The sequence below is a fragment of the Phoca vitulina genome, unplaced genomic scaffold (assembly GCF_004348235.1).
Source record: "Phoca vitulina isolate PV1807 unplaced genomic scaffold, GSC_HSeal_1.0 scaffold13, whole genome shotgun sequence".
Lineage (NCBI taxonomy): Eukaryota > Metazoa > Chordata > Mammalia > Carnivora > Phocidae > Phoca > Phoca vitulina.
In genome coordinates, this window is record NW_022589716.1 from 1,479,965 (window position 1) to 1,501,986 (window position 22,022).

The window sequence follows — 22,022 nt, forward strand, 5'->3', positions numbered from 1 at the left end:
ATCAGAAATGGCAAATATATGAGTAAAAACAAAGAGACCGCCTTTTTCCCTTTTAACATTTCTTTTAGGGGCGCCTGGGTAGCTCACTCGGTTAAGTGTCTGCCTTCAGCTCAGGTCATGATCCCGGGGTCCTGGGATTGAGCCCCGCATCGGGCTCCCTGGTCCACAGGAAGCCTGCTTCTCTCTCTCCCACTCCCCCTGCTTGTGTTCCCTCTCTCGCTGTGTCTCTGTCAAATAAATAAATAAATCTTAAAAAAAAAATCTCTTTTAGACACATACAATGGATTAAAGCAAGATGGTCTTAGGGAGTTTATGGCATATTTAGATATATTATATTCATATGACACCTAGAACATAAGAGAAGACACTGCTGACTGGGGAGGAGATGGACAACTGGACCCATATGGTTGCAAGTTCTCTACATTTTACATGAAGTGATATAATATTAACTCCAAGTAGCCTATGAAAAGTTAAGGGTGTATACGGTAATCCCTAAAGCAACCTCCAAAAATAATAGAAATAGGTATAGTTAAAAGAAGCCAACAAATACTAGAAAATGGAATTCTAGAAAACATTCAAATAATCTAAAAGGTGGCAGAGAGGGAACAGAGGAACAAAACACAGGGGATAAAAAGCAAGGAAATAATAAAATGGTAGATTTAAATCTAACCGTATCAACAACTGCATTAAATGTTAATGGACTAGACACTCTATTTTGAAGGCCAAGATTTCCAGGCCAGAGAGAAAAGCAGTCCCAACTATACGCTCGCTATAAAAAACCCTTTGTGTATAAAGACCCAGGTAGACTGAAAGTAAATGGATGAAAAAAAGATATAGTGGGCAAAGAATAAGCATAAGAAGAATGGAGGAAGGCTATTTCAATATGTGATAAAACAGATCTCAAGACTGAGATATCGCCAGAGGAAAAAAGGAAGCTTTTATAATGATAAAAAGGTCACTGCATCAGGCTGATACAAGAAGCACAAATGTGTAGGCACCAGAGAGAGCTTCAAAACACATGAAGCAAAACTTGACGGAATTAACAGGGACACAGACAATTCCACAATCACAGACTTTAACATTCCTCTCTCAGCGATGGGTACAGTGGTAGAGCTACACAACAAGCAAACAAAAACAGTAAGGAACAAACGATCGGAACCATCAGCCACACTGACATAACTGGCATTGACAGAACAGGACACCCAGCAACTGCAGACCAGCATTCTCATCCACTGCACATGTATGGACACCAACACGAACCATAACATGGGTATCAATAAATTTAAAAGGACTGCAAACATACAAAATATGTTCTCTAATAACAGATTTAATTAAAAATCAGTATTATAAGATATGTAAAGGAAGGAAAGAATATCTGGAAACAAAACAATACTTTAAATAATCCATGCTTCAACAGAGAAATCACAAGGGAAACTAGAAAATATCTCAAACTAAAGCACAATGAAGATACAACACATGAAAATGTGTGGAATGCAGCTAAGTAGTGCTTAGGGTGAAATGTGTAGTTTTAGGGCGCCTGGGTGGCTCAGTTGGTTAAGCGACTGCCTCCGGCTCAGGTCATGATCCTGGAGTCCCAGGATCGAGTCCCACATCGGGCTCCCTGCTCAGCAGGGAGTCTGCTTCTCCCTCTGACCCTCCTCCCTCTCATGCTCTCTGTCTCTCATTCTCTCTCTCGCAAATAAATAAGATCTTAAAAATAATAAAAAAAAAAAAAATGTGTAGTTTTAAAATATTTATATTAAAAAAGATGGTCTAAAGTCAGTGACCTAAGGTTGAATCTTAAGATGTTAGAAATGGAAGAGCAAGTACTAACCCAAAATAAATAGGAGGAAGAAAATAATAAAAAGCAGCAATCAGTGAAATGGAAGCAAACAGGAGAGGAAATTCACAGAACCAAAAGCTGGTTCATGGACAAGCTCAACAAAATTGATCAACAGAGAGTAAGAACACAGATCACACACATAGACCAGTAGCAGAAACCAAAGGGGTATCCCGCAACAGGTCTATCAACAGAAATGTTACAAATTAATCCTTGCCCTCAAGGAGCTCTGGGTCTAGTGCGACAGACCAAGAGGTCCGTGGAGAAGAGGAAAACCAGGGAATCTGAGGGGCGGAGGGAGAGATGCAGCCTGGAACATGAAGGAAGGCTATACACCGCCCTCACTAGACACGAGGATTCTCTGTTCAATGACAGAGTCCCTTTTTTGTGCAGTGCACTGGGCCTAACACCATGCAACACACACGGTTTGCTAGATGCCAGGGATGGAGAGGGGCATGTGAATGCCTCACACATTCAGTGCTGCCAGGAAGATGGCAGGGCGGCCGTGTGGAGCATGTGATGCTTTCTTTCATTTCAGTTTTGTTGGGAGATGGGGCAGCAGTGGGGGCAGGAGGTAGAACAGAGAAGCCACCCGGTGGGCCTGAGCTGAAGTGACAGGGGCACAGAAAGGAACAGAGAAAAAGAGAGCTATTCGGGACCCAAGCCATCCAGACATGGGCTCACTGGCCCACTGAATGTGACAACCTGAGTCACGGGACGAGCCTCACAGGGACAAGCACCGGGCACACACACACAGCACCTACGCATCCCCGGGGTCACTCACCTTTGAGGGTAAGGAAGGGTTTTTCGTGAATGGGTCTGAGGTAAACGGGTCATTCTTTGTCTGTTTCTTAAAGAAGTCGTCAGGCGCAGAGCCACGGAATGGGTCACTTTCTTTGAAAGGATCCCCTCCAAATGGATCTAGAGGGTGTTTTGGAAAGTGAATAAAAACATGCCCCTATGAATAAACAACATTATGCTTCATGGAAGAACCCAAATGTAAAAACACATAGCTGACTGACGCCATTTTATATGAAATTCTACAAAAGGGAAAAACCATAATGACAGAAAGCAGGTCAGTGGTTGCCAGGGGCCTGGGGGTTGGGGGTAGGAGGCACAAGGGAACCTTCTGGGACAATGGAGGTGTTCTCGATCTCACACAACTGCACACATTTCCCCAAACTTACCTAATTACACACTTAAAATTGGTGAATTTTGTTGTGTGTAAATTATACCTCCCAACAAAGCTGATTTTAATAATAAAAACATGGATAAATCCAGAGACAGAAAGCAGACTGGTGGTTGCCAGGGGCTGGGGGAGGGGGAAAGGGGCGTGACTGCTCATGGGGATGAGGCTTCCATTTAGGGCACGGCAATGTTCTAGAACTACACAGAGGTGGTGTCTGTACATTATGAATGTACCAAATGCCACTGAATTGTCACTTTAAAATGGTGAATTCTGTGTTGTATGAATTTCACCTCAGTAAAAAAAATACAGAAGTAGATAAACAGGCAGCATGATCGCACCACCATACCCACGGTGTGCTCAGTCCCCTGGAATGCGGGGTGCAGGCATGGTGAATGGACACGGGGCAAAGCCGCTGTCACCAGCAGGGAACGAGACACTAGGCTTTCGTGCAGTGCAGATGGCCGTGCTTCCCGGTACCGCGGCCGCCTCTGGCATGTGTAGACCGAAGCCCCGCTGCGGGAAGGCGCTACACGGGGCCCCCTGATGCTACCACAGGACCAAGCTGCCGTGGGCAGGTCTGAAAAATCGCCCGGCCACTGGGAGCTCCTTTTCTAGTTCTGCTTCTCTTCACGCTGTGAGGTCGGCAAGAAGGGGCACCCGTCGGTGAAGGGAAGGGTAATGTCGCTGCCAGGCTTCCTCAGAAACTAAGCTCCCCTGCTGCCCTGTCGTAGGAGGCCTGGCAGACAGGCTGCTTTTCCATTTCCTTCAACTTGAACTAGGAATGGAAAGAGTCTGAGGACGAGTCCACGAAAAAACAAAAAGTCTTTTCAACAAAGGCTTTTACCTGCTGAAGCTGTCTGTTGTTCTGCGAAGGGGTCATTCTGGAATGGGTCACCTAGGTTAGAGGAGAGAGGGACGTTTAGCTCTATGGCAGAAAGGACTCTGGCATATCCAAGTGGGAGCGGCCACTGGCCGAGGTGGCTTTTCTTAGTTGGGGTGTTCAAGATGAAATGAGGTATTGTTGGCTGCTCAACATGGGCTGGAGGCGGGGAAAACGTGGAGTGAGCCAGAATTCACTCCTCTCTTTCTCTGCCATGCTTTACGCTTGTATCTCATCTCCCTCTCACCTCCCCCTGGTACGATAACACAGGACCCCAGGGCTGCCCCAGTCCTCAACCCACAGGCAGCCCCGGAGCGATGATGAGCTCCACACATCCAAGCTTCAGGAGCTGCCCGATTCCTCTCTTGGACCTGCGAACCTTCGATCCCACATTTGACACTGGAAAGGCACCCCCACTGCCCTCTCCCCGCCCCAGCACTTCGCTCGGGAACATACAGATACCCTTCCTGGAAGGCTTTCAGGCTTCCTGCTCTGAAAAAAAACAGGGAAACCGAGGAAAACTTGTTCGTAGAAGTCTTCCTGGTTATTCTCGACTCACGTGTGGCTCTGGGTAAATGTGTCACATGAAGACCTTAGACTTACGTGGGGATCTGTCCTTCACTGGGTAGTTTCATAATCATGACTACATCTGATTGTCTTATTGATCCCACCAGGAGAGCGAGGGAGAATTTACCATCCCTTCTGGAGGCTGGGAACCGAGGTGTGCAGAGGTTAAGGGCGGAGCCAGCTGCCCTTGAATGTGGGCACCTCGCTGGGAGCTGGGAGCTGGGAGCTGAGCTCTTCCACCACACGCCAATGCCTCAGTTCTGTAGTGAACCGGCTGAAGCGAAACACTCAGGTAGCCCAGGAGGCTCCAAGGATTCCCTTCCCTCTCCATTCCAGAAGGTGCCTATCTTGCAACCATTCTAGTCATCAGACAGTTCTAAACGGCACAAAGTAAACAGCCCTCTGATGACGAAGTGGGCACCGGGCGAGATACCTTTGAAGGGATCAGCTCCTTTAAATGGGTCGGATTTGAACGGGTCTTCGGCCTGGAAAGGATCCGGATGCAATTCTTGGGCATTGTTGCTAAATAACAAGGCTTTATTTTTGAAAGGATCGTCCTATAATTTTGTGAAGAGACAGGACAGGAATTTTATTATTTCAAATTTAAAGCAAAGTGCAGAATTCCCTACCCAACTTGCGTATTTCTCCTTCAAGCAGTGGGACCTTACAGAGAACGATTAAAAAATCATCAAAGAAATGTGGACGTTGGTTCATAGTGACGTGTCGACACTAGTTTATTCGCAGTGACAAATGTTCATTCGCAGGGACAAGGTATTAATGATAGGGGAAGCTGGGTGTGGGGTATGTGGGAACTTTCTGTACTCCCTTTAAGTTTTCCTGTAAGTCCACCACTCTTGCAAACTGAAAGTTTATTTAAAAATTGAGTGGACGCAACCCAAACAAACGTCCGCTGACAGACGAACAGATATACTGGATGTAGTATGTAGAAATATAAGGAAATATTATTGACCCTTGAGGACATTATGCTGAGTGAAACAAGCCAGTCACGAAAAGACAAATGCTGTGTGACAGTGTCACTTTATATGAGGTCCCTAGAGGAGTCAGATTCAGAGACAGAAAGTAGAGCGGTGGGTGCCAGGGGCTGGGGAAGCAGGACGGGGAGCGAGTGTTTAGTGGGTATGAAAACGCTCTGGAGTTTAGTTACACAGTGTGAATATACTGAGGCATGGTTCAGATGGTCAATTCTATGTTATGTGTATTTTCTCACAATTAGAAATTCTGCTTAAAAAAAAAAAATCACTAAGTCAGAAAACAGTGGTATTTTTGGAAATGTCAAAAAGAAAACCTAACAAAGCCATTCAACAACGACAGCATGGGTCTCGTTCAAAAGTGTGGCCTCCCTCAATCATCTTTTTTTCACAGAACGTCTACCTATGTGGGCATTTTTAAAAATGCTCTTTCCACACCAAGAAACATGCAGGCTATTTACATCCTGGGAGGAAATGAGTTGCTTATGCAGTTAGAACTACTAGAGCATATACACTTCGCACTGTGCATGTTTTTTAAAAAGTGCTTATTTCTAGAAACAAACAAGCATGTTTAAACCAGAAGGAAAAAAAAAAAAAAAAGATTTGCTTTTGAAGAGCACATTTTTATAGTTGAAAATGGCCCAAATGTTGGTGGGGGGGTATAATCTACACAGGAACAATGCACTTCGTTTAGAAACAGTGAGTGTATTTTGGTTAATAAAGACACACCCTCAGTGAAAACATGAAGGTTTCACTGTGATATGAAAAAGCACAACATCCTCACTGAATCTGGCAGATGTGTCGGCACCCGTGGGGCTGGCAAACATCCATTATTCCAAAGCCAAATAATTAAAGAGCTGGGGCTTCCGTAAAAATACAGACAATGGTTACAGGGCAATGACGTCAAAGGAAGATTCCTGACTAGGCTCCTAGCACTCTGGGCTGGCTGACTTTGGGAAGCAGGATGGCTCTCAGAGGCACTGGGCCAATGGGAAGACTTTTCTTACCTGGGAAAGATTATCTGCAGCCTCCAACCACAGGGCTTCCCAAGGTGGGGAAACCAAGCAGGTTCTTAGGCAAGTAAGTATAGATGTCTGCAAGCTCCGCGTCTGGCAGAAGCGTGCGGTTCGTTAAGGACAGCATGGTGCTAACACCTGCACGACGCATGCACCCAGCAAGCGTCTGATGGGGCTCTCTGACACAGATAAATATGAGGGAGAAGTCCTAATCTAAAGAAGCTGGGAGGCCAAGATGGAAAATCAACCTCTCACACTGTACCATGGGGAAAGGAATGTATCTGTTCCAGAAGAATGGAGAGAGATGATGACCTGGACACGGGTGTGCATTAAGAATGACACCTCAGTCTCAGACTGGAAGCTTCTATTTAGTGTTTAATAGCACTGGTTTACAAGTTGGTGGGGTTTTTTTTTTCTTTTAATGTTTTCGATCACCACTTGGAACCCTGCCAAATAAGAGGGGGTGATGGCAGAGAGGAGACTGTGATTCTAGGGGCTCTGGCTGCGAGCCCCCTGACCTGAAAGTCAGGTCTGCCATCTCTTTCTCAGGAGCAGTTATTTGCCTAAGGCAGCAATCGCTCCCTCCCCTTCAAAGGAGAAGCCTAAAGAGACCCCAGGAGAATTCATGTACGTAAGGTAACCACCAGTGGTTCTGATTTTATTTCACGGATTCGGAGCAGAAAATGAGATTTCCCCTGGTGCACAGATGCCATAAACTCCACCATCCACTGACCGCTTGTCAGTGAGAACTGAGTCAGCTGCCACTTGGGAGACCCAAGTACAGCAGACAAGCACCAGGGCGAAAGACAGAGGTAAAATACCTCGAACACAGAGTTCAGGAACTAGTGTTAAGTTCTGCACTTGTTAAGAAATAGATGTGACAACTCTGAAAGGAGTTACTGTGACTTTCCTTCCCTTTAGATGGGGGCTGGGCAGTGGTATGCTGGTGAACCAGCTCTCTGAGGGAAAAAAAAAAAAGCCCTGATTGGCAGATTCTGCCAGTTCCCATGGTGTAAATACTCCCACCGTGGCTGAATCCAAGTTACCAAAAGTTCTACAATCAGGTTACAAAATTCCTATTTAATAATCAGCTCTGGAGAGCCAAGAAAATATGGCTCCAGCATGCCAGTGGGGCTGGATGCAATAGACAACCCAATGATGAGTTCTTGGCGAGGCTTAAGTCCAGTATGATTTATTACCTTCTGTCTACTAGACAGGTTGGTTGGGTGCTGTCTTCAAGGGCAAGAAGCCAGTATTATCATCATCAGATGAAAGACCAGAAATAAATTTGGCTTTAAGAAGCATCAGTCTCTTGGATAAAGTAACATAGTTATGAGCTTAACACTAAAGTTAGTAACTTTAATAGAACTGTCCAGCCTTAGAAAGTTCTAGATGCACCTCTCTGGTTATACTACTCTCAGGGGACTAAACCCCTCACTTTCACCCACCTCAAAGAGAACAAAGAGCTCTGTGAAGCAGTCTCGAAATATTCAAGAGTAAACAAAAAGCCCTCTTCGAGGTATTTATTAAGAAAAGGAAACAAACCGAAAAATGCTTTAAAAACTGTATTTGTACAAGATAAATATAGTTTTTCTTTCAGACACTGGTTGCAAGTTTCTATGTAACATATCTGACATCGACATTCCAGGATGAGTTGACTATCATGTAAACTTTGCCCTGCTTACAAGATGAATGAAAATAAGGAAAGATTAAAAATCGGGGGGGGGGGGGGGGAAAGGGGAGGAGGGAAATCACTGGCCACTTGCCAACTGCCACTTTGCTGCCAACTTTTTATCCAAGGAAACTGATCTTATTCGAACCTGCAAAAGGGTTTGAGAGTGAGCTGTTTCGTGAACGAAGATGAAACAGGACAAGCCCAAAGCTGTGCAAGGGGACCAACGCCAGATGGGGAAAGTGAAAGCAGGGCCGCGAAGCTGAAATGCACACACAGAGACAGGGGACAGCCGGACAACCAAGCGGGCAATTCTGCCTCAAGCACTTAACGATGAGTGGATGTTGTTCCATAGTCTAAATTCAGACAATGAAGCTGAATTTGGGCCCCAGGGCGGATATGGAATTCACCCGTTTACAATTCCATGACAAAAAGGAATCTGTGAATAGCAGAGGGAAGCAGCAAGGGCCAGAGACAGGAGACAGAGGAGCGCATCAACAGCATCTTCTAAGTGACTCAGGGAAGGAGGCGTAAGCTTCCCCATAAATTCCTGGGACTGAGTACTCAGCTACTGAGGAAAGAAACACATCAAGAAATGAACATGAAGAGCTAAGTCTCTAGTTGAGAGAGAGAGAAGCCATATTATTACAGGAAGGAAAAGAATCTGCGAAGCCAACAGGGCCAGGAGTAGAAGGAGGGCTCAGAGGATGAGTCCTGGATGAGGGGGCAGCAGTGTGGGGCGAGCAGTGAAAGGCTTCAGAAGCACAGCACAACCAAACCATCGAGACCAACCGCGTCCCACTGGCTCCCTCAGGAGCACAAAGATGCTCTCATCAGCCAGACTAGAGTGGAAACGCTGGGGCTCGGGGCCAGGAACAAGGGGACCTGACAGGAACAAGGGGACCTGATAATCTGAGGAAAAAGTAATACTGGCTGGATGTGAGCAGCCCGAGAGTCCACAGAAACCTAAGAGGCCAAGAGCCCCTTGGGCCTTGATCAGGACCCCTAGGGTCATAAAGTGCCGAGGTTTTCAGTGTAACCAAAATTGCAAAAGAGAGGCCAGTTCATAGGTCAAACAGCAGTGCCTCGAAAGGGCTGTCACTTTTCTTGATCTTTAGCAATACATTCGATTTTCAAGGTGCTCCTTGTAGGAACACACACACTCCCCTGGTCCCCCCAACTAGCAGGATATAGGGTTTCACAATGTGTGAGAGCTTGATTCAGTTTTGGTTACATTTGGGAAACCCTCCAAACGCAGGTGGTCGGCCCACTAAAGATGGTCTTTAAACACTGGTTTACAAAGGATTCAGGCCTATCCTTCGCTTTGTCCCAGAAGCAAGGCTGGAGCACAGCCATGTACGCTGGGCCGCAGGGCCTGTGGGGACACGCAGAGCGGCAGTGGACACAAGAAACACCCTGCATTCGGACAGAATCAAGGCTGGCAAGCGCCGGATCCCGCAGGCAGGGCATTCTCTGATCTCAACGTGGGACCTAATCCCAGGACTGGAATATGTTTATTCGACCTTTACCATGGCTCCAAAACCGCCCCTCTCTGTCAGGGAGACCCCCTCGCTCAGGTCGGCTAAGTTGGTCAGGCTGGCGCCGTGGGCCCCGTCGAGTGCCTCGTCGTACTGCTCCAGGGTCCTGTGGGCTTCCTGGTGGCTCTCGTGCAGCTCGGAAAGCTTGCTTCGTGCCTACACAACAAAGATGGCCGCTAGCACACAGGGTTTAGGGGAAAAGTGTCAGGCGAGACATTTTTTTCTCCTAATGCCCAACCCAGAGTGACAGATGGGAAACTGAATTACTCGCCTACAGAGTTTACAAGAAGCGAGACCACTTGTAAACCAGAATGAGGTCCTTCCCACCGCCCCTTGAGGCCCCTCTGTATCCCCAGCCCCTGAGGGAAGCCCATGTTCAAACAGACGTTTGTCAATTCTGAACAAACTGAAACTGGTAAAATCCAGATTCACAATCTGTTCCAAGCGATTATCAACATTTTCCTTTATGGAGTTTTTATCACCCCGTTTGCGTTAATAAGCAGCAGCGAACTTCACTGTTATTACTAACACACACTCACGTCTCGGTTCCTATCTACCTGTACAAACTCTTACTGCTTGGAGGTAAAAGGTCTTAAGATAATACTACACCTATTCATTACGAATGAAACAATATAGGGTATTAAACCCCTGGCACGTTTGTGATCAACTTTTGTCTGTAACCTAGCAAAAAGAGCGAGAGGTGGAGCCAGTCAGGAAAGGAAGCACGACTAGCCATTCTGACATTGCCAAGGGCGAGCATCACCCCCACTCCGTAGATGGGACACGCAGGGGCCATTATGTACAGGGGAGGAGAGGAGCCCTCCCTCTGCTGGTGAGCCGCCGCTGCAGGCCTCAGGGCCCTCACACGGGCGTGGGAAAAGGACGGGGTGCCCAGACAGCTTGAAGAACTTGAAGAAGCATGGGGTGATGCTGGTCATAGGGTGGGGCCTCCTCCATGTGCCAGTCCGCAAACTGCATGGGGATGGAGAGGTGCTGGAACCAGTCTCAGACTCTGTCCTTCTCGCTTGTCCAAGAACCACGCTGGTGAGGGCATTTCTGTGCCCAAGACCCTCTCCACAGGAGCTCTTCAAGTCCTCACACAGACCCTGCCCATTCCCCCAAAATGGCATGCACTCAGGTGGGGAAGTGGAAGGCAAAGCACACTGCCACCGGGCCAAAGCACAACGCCTGCACACACACTGGAGGGTTCTGGGGGCTCACCCTCCAGGCCAGGGTGGCAGCCTCTCAGAAGAGAGCCTAATGTAAATGAGGGGGTGACAGCAAAGGAAACAAGTGGCCTCGGTGCAGGTGCAGACCAACACAGGCTGGTCACATACAGCACTGTGACCAGTCACCTCAGCTACTCCACGTGCCAGAAGACCCCAGAAGGCCCCGCCACAGCCAGCAGAGGCGGGGGCCCATCCTCAGCAAGGTACCTGGTTGATTTCGTCTTGCGTCGATTTCAGGGACTTGATGATGGTTTCCAGTTGAACTTTCCCAGCCTGAATGCTCTGCTCCAGCTGGGTTTCTTCCTGCTGCAATCGGTTCAGCTCAGACTTGGCCCGGTTCAGGTCATCTTCCTGGGACTTGAGATCAGATTCCTGAGACTGGATTTGGGTCTTCAATGAGGAAATCTGAAATGAGATGAAATATGATTGAGGGAGAATTCTTTTTTTTCTTTTTTTTTTTTTAAGATTTTACTTGTTTATTTGAGAGCGAGAGCATCTGCGCAAGTGGTAGGAGGAACAGAGAGAGAGGGACAAGCAGACTCCACGCTGAGTGCAGAGCCCGATGTGGGGCTTGATGTCACAACCTGAGCCTAAACCAAGAGCTGGACACTCAACCGACTGAGCCACCCAGGCACCCCAAGGTAGAATTCTTTTTTTTTTTTTTTTTTAAAGATTTTATTTATTTATTCATGAGAGACAGAGAGAGAAAGAGGCAGAGGGAGAAGCAGGCTCCCAAGGAGCAGAGAGCCCGATGCGGGACTCGATCCCAGGACCCTGGGATCATGACCTGAGCCGAAGGCAGACGCTTAACCATCTGAGCCACCCAGGCGCCCCCCAAGGTAGAATTCTTAATTCACGTTGTTGGAAGGAGCTAGCCCAGTGAGGCAGACACCAGCCCGATGGCCGGACGCCTGGCCTCCTTCCAGGGCCCTCTCTCCACTTGCATGACAGAGAGAAACAACAAGGCAGACATGCTCATGCCCATGTAACTGGCAGAAAGTCAATTTGGGATAAGGAAGAGTGACACCTGGGATAAGCACAGGCGATCTGTCCCCCAGGGGCTAAAGATCCCCAAATGAGGCCGCAGAGGAGGACACAAGGCTTTACAGTCTGCTGAGGCTGCAGCCCCTCTGGTTTGTAATGAGCAGTGAAGACAGCAGAGCGGGAGAGGGGCGTGCTGGCCCCCCTGTGCGGTGAGGTACGGGCCAGGGTGAGGTGTCCACACACACAGGTTAGCAGGGACCAAAGGCCGTTCACCGTATGGCTTGGTGGGTGAGACTGAAGTCAGGCCACAAATGCTTGGTCGCTTTTTCAAGTGGTATGTCTCTATTAATCCAGGAGGATGTCTCAGCCCTGTGCTTCAAGGGCATCGTGAGTTCAAACAAGCCTGCAGGAAGCCCCCCTGCAGTGCTGGGTGTGAGACTCACCATCTGAGTCTCGTCCTGGCACTTCTGCCTCACGTCGCTCAGCATGTCTCGGAGCTTGGCCTTCTGCTGATCCATTTCGTCAAGGCGGTCTTGGGCGTCCTGTTTCTGAGCTTCTAGCTCTTGCAAACTGCTTGTTTCCCGGTCTAAATCATTTTGTAATTCCTAGGAAGAGTCACATCACGTTACTTGAGACGGATGAGAATGGGGAATATCCCGGTAACAGGGTCTCAGCCTGGGCTGGAGCCCCCAGGACGTCCTACAAAACCGCCTGTGCCCCCAGTCTGCACTTGGCAGGCATCCGGTGCACACCTGCTGTAAATGCGTGCATCCTGGCTTGGCAGCTGTGGATTGAGCTCTCACTAAGCGTCCCGACAAATACTTACTGACGGCCTAAGAGAGGCCAGGGGCCAGGAGAGTGGCTGGGTCCCAGCAAGAAGAGCTGTCCAGTGACATGTGGTCAGGGGTGGAGAGAGGAGAGGCATCACCCAAACATAAATAAACTGGGAGGAATGGAACCAACAGAATGCATGAGTGCTGTTGGGTGGACTTGGGGACACGGGGAGACCGGACTGATGCTGCACAGATGGAGGGGACCCCCACGGAAGCACTACTTAGGGTGGACCCGAAGGACAAGCAGGCAGCAGCCACGTGAAGAGCCAGGAGGAAAGGAGCCCAGCGGTGGGGGGACAGCAGGGGACCCAAGGTGGGGAAGGGGGGGGTTGGGCTCCAACTTGAGCCAAAGGAAGCAGGGCCACACCAATGAGACTGCACTTGCTTCTGGGGCAGGACATTCAAGTATGGGCTTGGGACACGATGCTTCTCCACTGCTAACGCTCCTCCAAATTGGCAGTATCTATCAAGATGACCTAGCAGGGACCCTCAGACCCGACTACGACACCTCTAGGAGAAGCATCTTAGAGGTGTACAACACATGTGACCACAGGTAGTGTGTGAGCGCAAAACCTGTAAACAATGTAAATTTCCACCAGGCGGGCCTGGCTAACAACTGCGGGGTACAGTCTTACCCTAAGAGAAGCTGCACCTCATACTCTGAGTTACAATGTGAAGCAAACAAGGCACGTGGCAGAGCACATGTGTACTTCGCATTCTGGCATTCGTGCAAACAGGAAGGAGAGAATATGCACAAATCTCTCTCCTTAAACATGCACATGACCTTCCTGGAAGGCCTCATGGGAGCCAATGAACTGCATCTCTGAGGGGGTGAAGGGGAGGGCAGGAAGCTTCACGCCTTTTGATTTTCAACCAGGCAAATATCTTATCAAGTGTCTTATAACTAAAGCTAAAATCACGGATGGGTGCGGCAGCGGAGATGGAGGCCTGGGAGGGCTGACAAAGGGAGCAGGGAGGGGACCCAGAACTAGGTGAGACGGTGGCCATGGGAACCAAAGAAAGGGAAAGATTTGAGGGGACCTTGAGGGGTACAGGAAGACAGGGATGGTGAGGCCAATCCCCAGGGCTGGCCTGGGCTATGGGTTGCTGGTGCCATTTTAGGAAAAAATCCAAAGCAGTCACGTCTCCTCTCTGCCTTGAGGATAAAAATGTCATGGCTCTCTCCTCTCTGGATAGCTCCCCAGGCTCCCTGCCCCTGACCTTTAATTCAGGAAGCAGATCCTCAGTCTGACAAGTTTGGAGAAGAGAAGAGACTGGTGGTAGGGAGTCTAGGACATGGGTCTGCCACATCTGAGGGAAGAACAGTGATGGAGGAGGAGGAAACGAAGCAGGGAGGAGGGTCAGGCCCAGTGTGGTAGCCTGGGACACCAGGTGGCCAACAGCCTGGGACATCAAGGAATCTGAGCCTCATTCTATAAAGAAGAAGGAGGAATCGAAGAGCCCCACGGGGACAAAGACCCACCAGCTCATGGGTAGGATGGGAGCTGGGTCAGAATGGGGGAGGTGTCTAAGCAAAGAGAACACAGAAATAACCCAGACAACCTACAAACTCCGTTCAAACCCCCCCCAGGAATCCCCTGCTGGCTTCTATGCAGAAACTGACAAGCTGATGCCAAAATTCATTAAGGAAATGCAAGGGACTCGGAATAGCCAAAACAATCTTGAAAAAGAAGAAACAAAGTGGCAGGACTCATATTTTTCAATTTCAAAATTTACAACAGACATACCTCAGATACATCGTGGGTTTGGTTCCAAATCACTGCAATAAGCAAATATTGCGATAAAGCAAGTCAAATGAATTTTTTAGTTTCCCAGTGCATATAAAAGTATGTTTATACTATACTGCAATCTATTAAGTATACAATAGCATTATATCTAAAAATAAATGCACACACCTTAAATAAAATAATACTTTATTGCTAAAAATTGCTAACCACCATCTGAGCTTTCAGTGAGTCATAGTCTCTGATCACAGATCACCGTAACACACATAACAAAAATGAAAAAGTCTGAAAGACTGCAGAAACACCAAAATGGGGCACAGAGACCCCAAGTGAGCCAATGCTACTGGGAAAACGGTGCTGATAAATTGGCCTGACACAGGGTTGACACAGACCTTCCATCTGTAAGACAAAAACAGAAAACCGCACAGTAGCCGCAAAGCACAATCACGTGAAGCTCAATAAAATGAGGTATGCCCCTAAGAAGCTACAGTCATCAAGACAGGGTGGTCTGACGTACGGAGAAATGCAGGTAGATCAATGGGATGGAATTCAGAGTCCAGACATAAAGCCACACATCGATGGCCAAGTGATATCCAACAGGGGTGCCGAGACCATTCAATGGAGAAAAAACAGTTTCTTCAACAAGTGGTGCTGGGACAACTGGATCTCCACGTGCAAAAGAATGAAGTCAGACCCTTACCTCACTATATGCAAAAATTAACTGAAAGCAGATCAAAGATCTAAATGTAAGAGCTAAAACGATAAAATCTTAGAAGAAAACATGGGGTAAATCTTTGGGACCCTGAATTAGGCAATGAGTTCTTAGATATGACACCAAAGGCAAGAGCAGGAAAAAAAAAAAAAAGGAATAGACTGGACTTCACCAAAATTTAAAACCTTTATGCTTCAAAGGACACCATTAAGAAAGTAAAGACAACCCACAATATTTGCAAATCACATATCTGATGAAGAACTTATATCTAGAAACTATCAAGAACTCTTACAACTCAGCTATTGAAAGACAACCCAATTTAAAAATGGTCAAAGGGTCCGAATAGACATTTCTCCAAAGAAGATACACAAATGGCCAATGAGCACATGAAAAGATGCTCAACATCATTAGGGGAAGTGTTAGGGGCAATGAGGTACTGCTCCACACCCACTAGGAAGGCTAAAATAAAAAATGGGAAATAAGTGTTGGCGAGGATATGGAGAAACAGGAACCCTTATGCATTATAGGCTGGAGTGTAAAATGGCACAGCCACATTGGAAAACAGTCCAGCAGTTCCTCAAAAGAGTTACCATATGATCCAGCCATTCCACTCCTAGGTAACAGACCCAACAGAAGTGAAATCATATGTCCACGTTCATAGTGACGTCATTTGCAATAGCTAAAAAGTCAAAGAACCCAAATATCCATCAACGGATGAACAGACGAACAAAATGTGGTCCAGCCACACTGTAGGGTCTCACTCAGCCATAAAAACGAGTGACACACTGACACACGCTGGTTCATCATCCACGATGTGGATGAACCTTGAAAACATGAGGTGGAGTGAAAGAAGCCAGACAGAGGTCACACCGTGTATGAATCCATTACCACGCAATGTCCAGGTCAGGTAAATCCGGAGACAGGAAGCAGATCAGTGGGTGCCAGGGGCTGGGGAGGGGAACGGGGACTGCTAATGGGGACGGGGCTTCCTTTCGGAGTGAGGAAAGTGCTGACGAACTGACAGTGGTGATGGTTGTACAGCCCTGAGCACACACTAAACACCACGGAATTACATACTTTAAATGGATGGATTGTGTGTATGTGAGTTCTAGCTCAGTAACGCTGTTGTCACAAAAACTAAATAAAACGAAAAACCAGGCAAAGACGCTGCAGGTGCTCACCAGAACGACAGCGATGGAAATGGAGGTGAGAGACCCCCAGGGAGGACGGGGAAGGGGCACCCTGGGAACAGGACCGGGGGAGCTGAAGCTGAAGCTTCCGCTGCCTAAAACCAGACATAAACGGACCTGAGGACAAAGGACTCCTACTCCACGCGGGGCCCTGACCCGCAGACTGTGCTAGTAGGTGTGGCAAGCGATCTCCTGGCCAGATCCACGTGGGGAAAGGTGGCAGGAACCAAAGCCAAACCTGGTTTTCACAGGGGAACTTTCAAAAAATACAGTGTTCTGTCTAGGACCAAAAGCTGCCATCAAGCACTACAGCAGAGCCCCGGCCTGGCCTGCTTACAAATGAGGCCCCCACGGAACAGGGGCCAGTCTGGCTGGTGTTGGGCTCCCTCCCAGCTCTGGGGGGCTGTTGGGGCACACCAGGACCCCAGCACCTTAAAGGCTGCAGGCATGTGCCCGTCAGAGCCCACCAGCCAGGGCTCTAGGTGGCTTGGCTGCACGTGCCACAGACCAGAGGGGACGGTACCTTCAGATGTCAGAACAAGTCACTGCAAAGACCTGACATCTTCCTCAGCATCGCCCAGAGCAGGCACCAGAGACCCGATGACTGGTTTCCTGGGCAGTTAAAGGCCGTCATAGCACCCAGATCCTCAGGGACCAGAATGAAAACCAAATCATGTTCACGGCAACCCAGACACAATAGGAAGGGAGAACCAGCCACACGTCCGTGTCGCTGGCTAGGCCCAGCCCAGGCACGAGGGACGAGGAGGCCAGCTCCACCACACCACAGGACTAAAAGGATGGAGGCTGAGGGGATGCAGGGGATAGAGGGGTGGGAGTGGGCTCTGTGTCTGAGGGATCAATTCTAGGACATGGGTGGAAATCAGAGGCCTGAGAGAAAATAAAATGACAGGAGGAAAGTACTGTGGCTCCACGGGCTTTCAGAGAAATACAGTCACTTCGCCTGCAAGGTGGTCTTATAACTGAAGCAGCTCATTTGAGCAAAAAAGCCCTTCCTGTCAGAGGCAGGCCAGTCCCTGCTTTCCATCCCGAAACATTCCAGGAGACCATCTACAGCCCAGTCCTCACTGCTAACACGCACGGAGAGTGAGAAGCCAGGAAAGGAAAGAAGGGTCTGGACACTGCACGGCGTGAACTGGTGAGTGTCCCGAAGCAGTGAGGGCACATCCACCCCACCTCACCTGCAGACCACAGCCACGACAGATGGCCCTTCCCACAGATCGGCGGCACGTGCCATCCTCCTAGTCTCTCAGAATCCGCCAGTCCCCTTGTGGGTGGCGCAGGGGAGGGCCGCCCAGCACCTCGAGAGCCCGATGCTACTTACTTGCCCTGGCTCGGGTCCACACCCTCAGAGGTGGCCCAGAAAGAACCGGCCACTGTCCCGGCGCACACGGCTGCTCTTGGCTCTGTGAGCAGCCCACTCACAGACCCTTGGTGCCAGCTGGGGAGATGGAAGCTAGGAGGCCGAGCCACCGGTCCGGGTCACTCAGGTGAGGCCTGGTGGAGCTGGAGTCCTGACCACCTGGCCGTGCTCCTCTCCCCCGCCCAGCTCTGAGCTCAGAACACTCAAAGTCCTCAAGCAGAGACCACCAGTCCCAGCGGCACTTCTAGCACTCACTCTCAGGGTGCCACAGCCACCTCAGACCCGAGACATCGTGGGAACCCACGTGCCTTCACCGGTGCAGCTGCCCGGGGCTGACTGCTTTGCCCTGGTGCAGACTCCCCTCTGCTCAAATGATGAGAAGAGCAGGGAGGGCCCTGAGTGAGTGCTGAGCATATATGCCAGACCCCATTCTCCAGCCCCACAACTCAGGAAAGCAGAATAGTCCTTACTGATGTCATACAAGACCCAGAGATGTTAAGTAACTTGCCCAAGGTCACACAGCTAAGAAGAACTGGGTTCGAGCCCAGCAGTCAGACTCCCAGTCTCCGCATCACCACCACCTGCTAGGAGACACTCCAGGAAGCAGGACTATCCTGAGAACAGGTTAGCAGCCACTGACTGAACCTCAAACACTGAGACATGAGTGGAAAAAGCCAGACACAAAAGGTCTCACATCTAACGTCCAGAACAGGCATATCCATAGAGACAGAAAGCAGATTAGTAGTTGCCAGGGGCTGGGGGAGGGGCAATGGGGGGTGGTAAGGGCTAATGGTCATGGGGTTTCTTTTTGGGGTGATGAAAATGTTCTGGAACTAGATGGAGGAGATAGCTAAAGAACATACTGAATATGCTAAAAACCACTGAATTGTATGCTCTAAAGGAGCAAATTTTATGTGATGTGAATTATAGAGCTCAACTGAAAAAAAAAGCAAGAGAAAACCCCCGGTCTATGGTTACAGGAAACTTAAAAGCCTCACCTGGAAGCCCCCCAGAAGCCTGTGCTTCCAGGAAGGGCAGGGCTAGTTTTCCTTCACCCCACCCCCAATGACAGGCGCAGCCAGCGCTGCGCAGGGCACAGCTCATCTGCCCAGGGCGAGCACTGTGCTTACCTGTACTTCGTTGCTTTTCTGTCTGATTGCCTCTTCCTTTTCTCTAATGTCTTGCTCCAGGGAGTACTTCTCTCTGGGCATTGAAAAAGATTTCAGGAAAGCACAGATTAGTGATAGCATGCCTACAGCCATGGTGTAGTTTCTCGGCGCTGACTTCTCAATGCCCGAGAAGTCAGCGCCGAGAAACTACACCATGGCTGTAGGCGTGCTACAGAACCTTACCCACAGAACCCAGCTCAGCTGGCTCCCAGTGACTGTGCACCCGACATCATCCCCTCCCTTCAGTGTGGGTGGAATCTGTCGATACAATGAGGCATTGCTCCCAATGAGACCACTCGAGCCCCCAGAGCAGAGGGAAGACAGCAGAGCGACGCCCAGGGTGAGGAGGGCTCAACACGCCCTCACTGACTTTGCCCACAGAGGGCAAAGAGCTTTCTCGGCCCTTCTGCTCAGTGTCCTCCCCCAGAATTAACAGGTGAGAGGTGGCTGCTTTGAAGAGGATCCCAGGGACATACAGGAAACGGATGCACTTCTTTCTGCCGGATTCTAAGAGTGCAGACACCCCATCCAAAGCCCTTGTTTATGGGTGGGGAAACTGAGGCAGAAGGCACAGACAGGAGCCAGAGACCTGTACACGAAGCCTCTCTCAGCTGTCAGTCCTAAGCCGTTAACTTGCCACCTGAGACTCAGCCGTTTTATGTGCTGAGGGAGAGCAAGGCCTTCCTGAGGTCAGGGGGCAGGGCCTGGGGCTGCCTAGCAACAACCTGCCCAAGACCCCACAGTCCCCACTGACTACTGCGGACGTCATCACTCGAGCTCATTAAGTCAATTCAGGAACTCAGGGAAATGTGCAGCCCTTCACTTCTGCTGTACGGACTTGTGATGGTCAACTTGCCGCATGTCTCACAAGTCTCTGGTACTTGTGGTAATAAGCTGGGATAGGGGCTGGTGTAAGATTCAGATTCTCAGGGGAATGAGCTTTAACACACCTTTGTAACTGGGCGATCTCTTGACTGATATCATCAAGTTCTTTCACACCAGTAAATTCCCCTGATCCAAGAGAACTTGAACCGTCCTGGAACCAAATTCAAATACAGAATTAAGAATTGTCAAGTTGAGGGGCCCCCGGGAGGCTCAGTAGGTTAAGCGTCTGACTTGATTTTGGCTCAGGTCATGATCTTGGGGTTGTGAGATTGAGCTCAACGTCGGGCTCCACGCTGGGCATGGAGCCTGCTTAAGATTCTCTTTCTCCCTTTCCCTCTGCCCCTCCCCTCCCTTACAAAAAAAAAAAAACTGACAAATTGAGGGGCGCTTGGCTGGCTCAATTGGTGGAGTATGTGACTCTGGATCTCGGGGTTGTGAGTTCAAGTCCCACATTGGATGTAGAGATTAGTTAAAAATAAAATCTTAAAAAAAATTTGACAAGCTGACCTCAAGGCCCAGCAGGTACTAGTAGGTCCTAGTATGAGGAATATAGTCATGGTATCTCCAATTCACAGTAGCAAAAGGGCCAGCACCGTGCCTGGAAAACTGTCCCAGTGGCCCAGACACACCCCCGAGACCCACCCTTGGGCCCCTGGTGAGGGCTGGGGCCAGATTAAGGTAGGTAAGGACAGCAGGGCACTGGCCTGCTCATGCGGGCCACTGCCGCCACCTGGTGGCAGGCTGCGGGAAACCACACAAACAAGACCAGGTGTGGTCAGCAGTACTCACCGGGATAGGAGTGCCTCTCTCTGAGGGCGGGACCATGTCCGGTGACAGGACTTGAGGGGGGTCGATGCCTTTACTGACCTTCTGCTGAATGAAGTACATAGCTAATGCAAACTGGTCTTTACTTAACTTCCCTGTTTGCCTCGTATCAGCCAGGGCCCTGGGAGAAATGTGCAGATGCTAATTACACATCAAAGAAGCAAGAATTCAGCCCTGCAGGCTAAGTACAAATCACAGAACCCATCCTTTAAAGAAATGACCAGTGACAATACAAACAATGGGGCACAGCGGCAACTCCTTTTCTACTGAACATCCCGTTCCCAGACAGCAGTCCCGACACCCCCCACCCAAGCACCCTGCCCAAAGACTGGCTGGAGAACCACCAAACCCCACCCCACAGGCCGAGGTGGCGGGCCTTTGGGAAGACCTCAGCAGCAACTACCAGAAACGGCACCGGCTCTTCACGGCGTGCGCGCGGGGGACCGCGATGGTCCAGTACAGAGCAGCCGTTCTGGTGGACATGAAGCGGGGCCCGAGCGTGCCCCCTCGGGTCTCTAGCCAGCCCCTGCAGCCCGGGTTATCTGAGCAGCCTGAGCTGCTGGCTTTCAACAGGGGTGAGAGCAGCAGCATTCTGGGTTGTCGGCCTGAGGCAATGGGGCCCGGAAAGCCACGCCTGACCATGCTGCACAGGGCAGTCCCTCACAGCTGAGGTGTCCCTGCTCCCGTGGCCTTCTGGCAGCCTGGCAGGCGGGCAAGGCAGCGCGTAAGCCAGCGGCACATGGAGCTCCCGCAAAGCCTGGGGGAGAAGCTCTGCGACCAGCCCAGTAACCAAGGAGCTGGCCCTTACGGGAAGGAAAGCCTCACGCAGTGGGACGAGGCCTCCACGTCTGCAAAATGTCTCACCCCGGCCACTCAAAAGGCGGCCTCACTTCCCACTGCGCATAGTGACTGCATAGCAATGACACTACCCTCTAACACGGAACAGAGGAGAGCCGAGAATGGTGAACAGACTCGGGCCCAAACAGCCAACGAACGGGGCCGCGGGGCATTGGGGGGGTGCATAAAGACCCCACCGGATGTTGCTGATAAAGGCTGATCTAAAAACATCTTCATTCTTGTTGCAGTCTGAGGGTGAGGTGTGCTGATTCTGCCTGCCAGGGCCGGTCCTGCTGCATACCCAGCCCACAGCTGCTCCTGGGCCCGAGGCCTCTTCTCTCGGGCCCTCTCTTGCTCCCCGTCTCTGAAGGAGCATGGCCTCCGAGGCCCGCATGCGGGATGCTTGGCCAGCCCCCACCCGTGGCAGCACAGCATTCTGGCTCCAGGGCTATGCCCCCGAGCCCTCCGGCCGCAGCTGCTCCCAGCCAGCCCTCTGGGCATGTTATCTGCGCTTCAGGGATTCCCTCCCCCCCCCCCCCCC

At 49.9% G+C, this 22,022-nt stretch overlaps 1 protein-coding gene across 5 annotated transcripts in view; it reads right to left on the reverse strand.

Annotated features, from left to right (window-relative positions):
* Window positions 1–22,022, reverse strand: part of EPS15L1 (epidermal growth factor receptor pathway substrate 15 like 1) — a 97,133-nt gene that overhangs the window by 30,795 nt on the left and 44,316 nt on the right. For all 5 annotated transcript variants that reach the window (XM_032412312.1, XM_032412313.1, XM_032412314.1 and 2 more), the window contains exons 11-19: window positions 20,609–20,765; window positions 19,885–19,970; window positions 18,896–18,968; window positions 12,348–12,509; window positions 11,128–11,325; window positions 9,683–9,847; window positions 4,910–5,033; window positions 3,874–3,924; window positions 2,625–2,761 (exon numbers count right to left, since the gene is read on the reverse strand). In XM_032412312.1, the coding sequence (XP_032268203.1) occupies window positions 2,625–2,761; window positions 3,874–3,924; window positions 4,910–5,033; window positions 9,683–9,847; window positions 11,128–11,325; window positions 12,348–12,509; window positions 18,896–18,968; window positions 19,885–19,970; window positions 20,609–20,765 (1,153 nt within the window). The remainder of the gene's footprint in view (window positions 1–2,624; window positions 2,762–3,873; window positions 3,925–4,909; window positions 5,034–9,682; window positions 9,848–11,127; window positions 11,326–12,347; window positions 12,510–18,895; window positions 18,969–19,884; window positions 19,971–20,608; window positions 20,766–22,022) is intronic.